Here is a 2,500-nt window from a genome sequence, read left to right as displayed (position 1 = left end):
TAGAATTACCCACCATTATCTTAGTTGCCTGCTACTGTCAGGTTTTACATACAAATTCTATTGTGACATGTCTTGCTCCCCTGGTTGTGAGGGAGGGCAGACTAGACAACTTGTCCCAGATGCCAAAGTGGGGTTCTGAATGGCCCGAACATCTCGTCCGCCTTCCCGACCTGGTGGACGAGGAGTTCCAAATGCAGCATTATGGCTCAAGGACCAGAGGCTCTCAGGTCTACCGTCCTCATTCCAGCCGGGTGGGATGTATGATGTGTTGGGAAATGAATATGAATTTTTTATGTGATGAGCAGGATATTGAACTTTTTCATGAATGAAAGTACTAGGAAGTTGCGGGAATGAATAAACAGGAAATTACAGAAGATATCAGTGTACGAAGACTTTATTTAGATCTCCCCATTGCGCATATAGGATCTTATTAACACACCCATTTTGGCCTTATAGTAGGGTAGACAAGCAGCATTTTTTATTCCTTGGGTGCTAGGAGGAAAGATATCAAGTGCAGTCCTCATCTCAATTGCCTAGTAACACACGGGGAAATACCAAGGTTTTGGTGAGCCATTACGGAAAGTATTCCATCACTTTTGCATTGCATTGATTGTTGAGATCATAGGTTGCTGATGGAGAGAAGAATGCAAACAAAATTATATGTACAATCTCTAGGTAATTCTTTACAGGGCGGATACATTCACCAGAGACCAAGTTCCATAACTCCTTGTCACAAACTTTATTCAACAATCTAAATTACCTGTAACTGGGTATGCCTGAAGGGGAGTGCCCCCTGAACTCCCCAGGAAGCATTGTCTTCACCACTGTATGCACGATAAGATGGGAGCCAAAACTCAGGAGCACTGAATGGATTTAGGCTGTGGATGGCAGTTCCCACAATCTTTTTCCTTTATTTGTGGCATTACCATTCGTGTCTGCTGATTTCTTGTGTATCATTCGCCATCTTTTTGTCTTCTACAGTAATATCTTCAAATTTCCCTTGCTTAGTGCGTACATACCATAAAGATTAATAAAGTTTTATTCTAAGTAAAAGTTGAGAAAGAAAATGGTACAATAGGAAACCCATTTTGTTGGTAAATGATTAGATCACACCTGCACATTTTGCCAAGCAAAGGCCAACAGATCTGTCATATGTATTCTGATGAGATGGAACTTTTAAATCTCCGTAGTCAAAGCCCCAAGTTGCCTGAATATATATGGTTAATTTTTGTTTGAAGGTCATATTGATTACTTGCCAATTTGATATTAATATGTTGGACTTCAGTAGACAATTTGAAGCCAAAATGTTGGATTTCAGATTCTAAGATTCCATCACATATTAATCCAGTTTCATGTGGTTTAAATGAAACATGGTCATCGTAATCGGGTAAAGAAATCTCATCATGAGAGAAAATAGAAGTCACTAAGGTAATTCTTTACAGCACAAACACACTCATCAGAGAATAGGTCCACAACTGTACATCACAAAATTTAGTAAATAATTTCAATTGCCTTGATTGGGCATATCCGAGGGGTGCCCCCCGTCAAACATTATCTTTACCTCAGTATGCATGGCAAGCTAGAGCTGAAACTCGGGAGCACCGAGTGGACTCTTTTTCCTTTATTTGTGGTGTTACTGTTTGCTTCTCCAGATTATTTCTTGTACCAACGACTGCAACTTGGCCCTCTACAAGCATAACATCTTTAATTTGCTCTAGTTCTAGCATCCATACCATAAAGGTTAATCATCACTGTAAAAGATTATGTACCAAAGAAGTTGCTCAAAAGAGTTGAAGTTATGTTGCATTTATATCAGCAATTAAAAAAAAAATGGTTGGGCCATATCAATTAACACAAAACCTAAACCTAGCCATTGCTGTGATCTCTGATACTGGCCAAGAAAAGAATGAGAGGAAAAGGAAGATCAAGCAAACCCTTGGCTTTATAAAGTTAAAAGAGCACTTCTCTGAATCAGTATGAGACCACAAAGATATCAAGATTGCAAAAGAAAAAGAAAATTATTGTCTCAAAGTGCAACAAGAGCCTCTCTCTAGGCTTCAATTCTTATATTTAGGAAGATAATTAGGAACATGAAAGAATTAATGACTTGCTAGGAGCAATTTTTATTGTAAATTTTATTGACTACTTTACCTTTTCAAAGAAGTTATTTGCTATTCATTGTTATCGTGGTTATGGAGATTATAAACTGGTAATCTTATAAATATTCATAAAAATGAATGTGTTCTCGTTTCAGGTTAGGTGGGCTGGTGGGCTGTCAAGAAGTGTGCAAGGTGTGGCATGTTCCCCCATCTCTTGTGAGGACCTCCCTGCGGTGACACGCGCCATCGTAATTAATTCCACGCACAGCTCCATCATCATCCTTTTGGGGTCGGATCACGCGACCAATTAGTTGCAATCATGTATCATCAACCTCCACCAAATGTCGATTCCTCTAGCAATGTTGAGGTGAGTGCTGTAGGTTTATGGTATTCATTGATTT

The 2,500-nt window shown here is 39.1% G+C and overlaps 1 protein-coding gene across 4 annotated transcripts in view; it reads left to right on the top strand.

The window, feature by feature from the left end:
- Positions 1 to 2,500, top strand: part of LOC125032979 (interferon-inducible double-stranded RNA-dependent protein kinase activator A homolog) — a 39,549-nt gene that overhangs the window by 743 nt on the left and 36,306 nt on the right. For 2 of the 4 annotated variants that reach the window (XM_047624420.1, XM_047624419.1), the window contains exons 1-2: positions 542 to 565; positions 2,255 to 2,466. In XM_047624420.1, the coding sequence (XP_047480376.1) occupies positions 2,419 to 2,466 (48 nt within the window). In that variant the 5' untranslated portion in view covers positions 542 to 565; positions 2,255 to 2,418. Of the gene's footprint in view, positions 1 to 541; positions 566 to 2,254; positions 2,467 to 2,500 lie in introns of those variants that run through there. The other 2 variants (XM_047624418.1, XM_047624417.1) reach the window with 2 other exon arrangements.

This window comes from Penaeus chinensis, chromosome 15, assembly GCF_019202785.1.
Source record: "Penaeus chinensis breed Huanghai No. 1 chromosome 15, ASM1920278v2, whole genome shotgun sequence".
NCBI classification, from domain to species: Eukaryota; Metazoa; Arthropoda; class Malacostraca; order Decapoda; family Penaeidae; genus Penaeus; species Penaeus chinensis.
The sequence above is the reverse complement of the archived record's forward strand: the minus strand, read 5'-3'. Positions and strand labels throughout refer to the sequence as shown.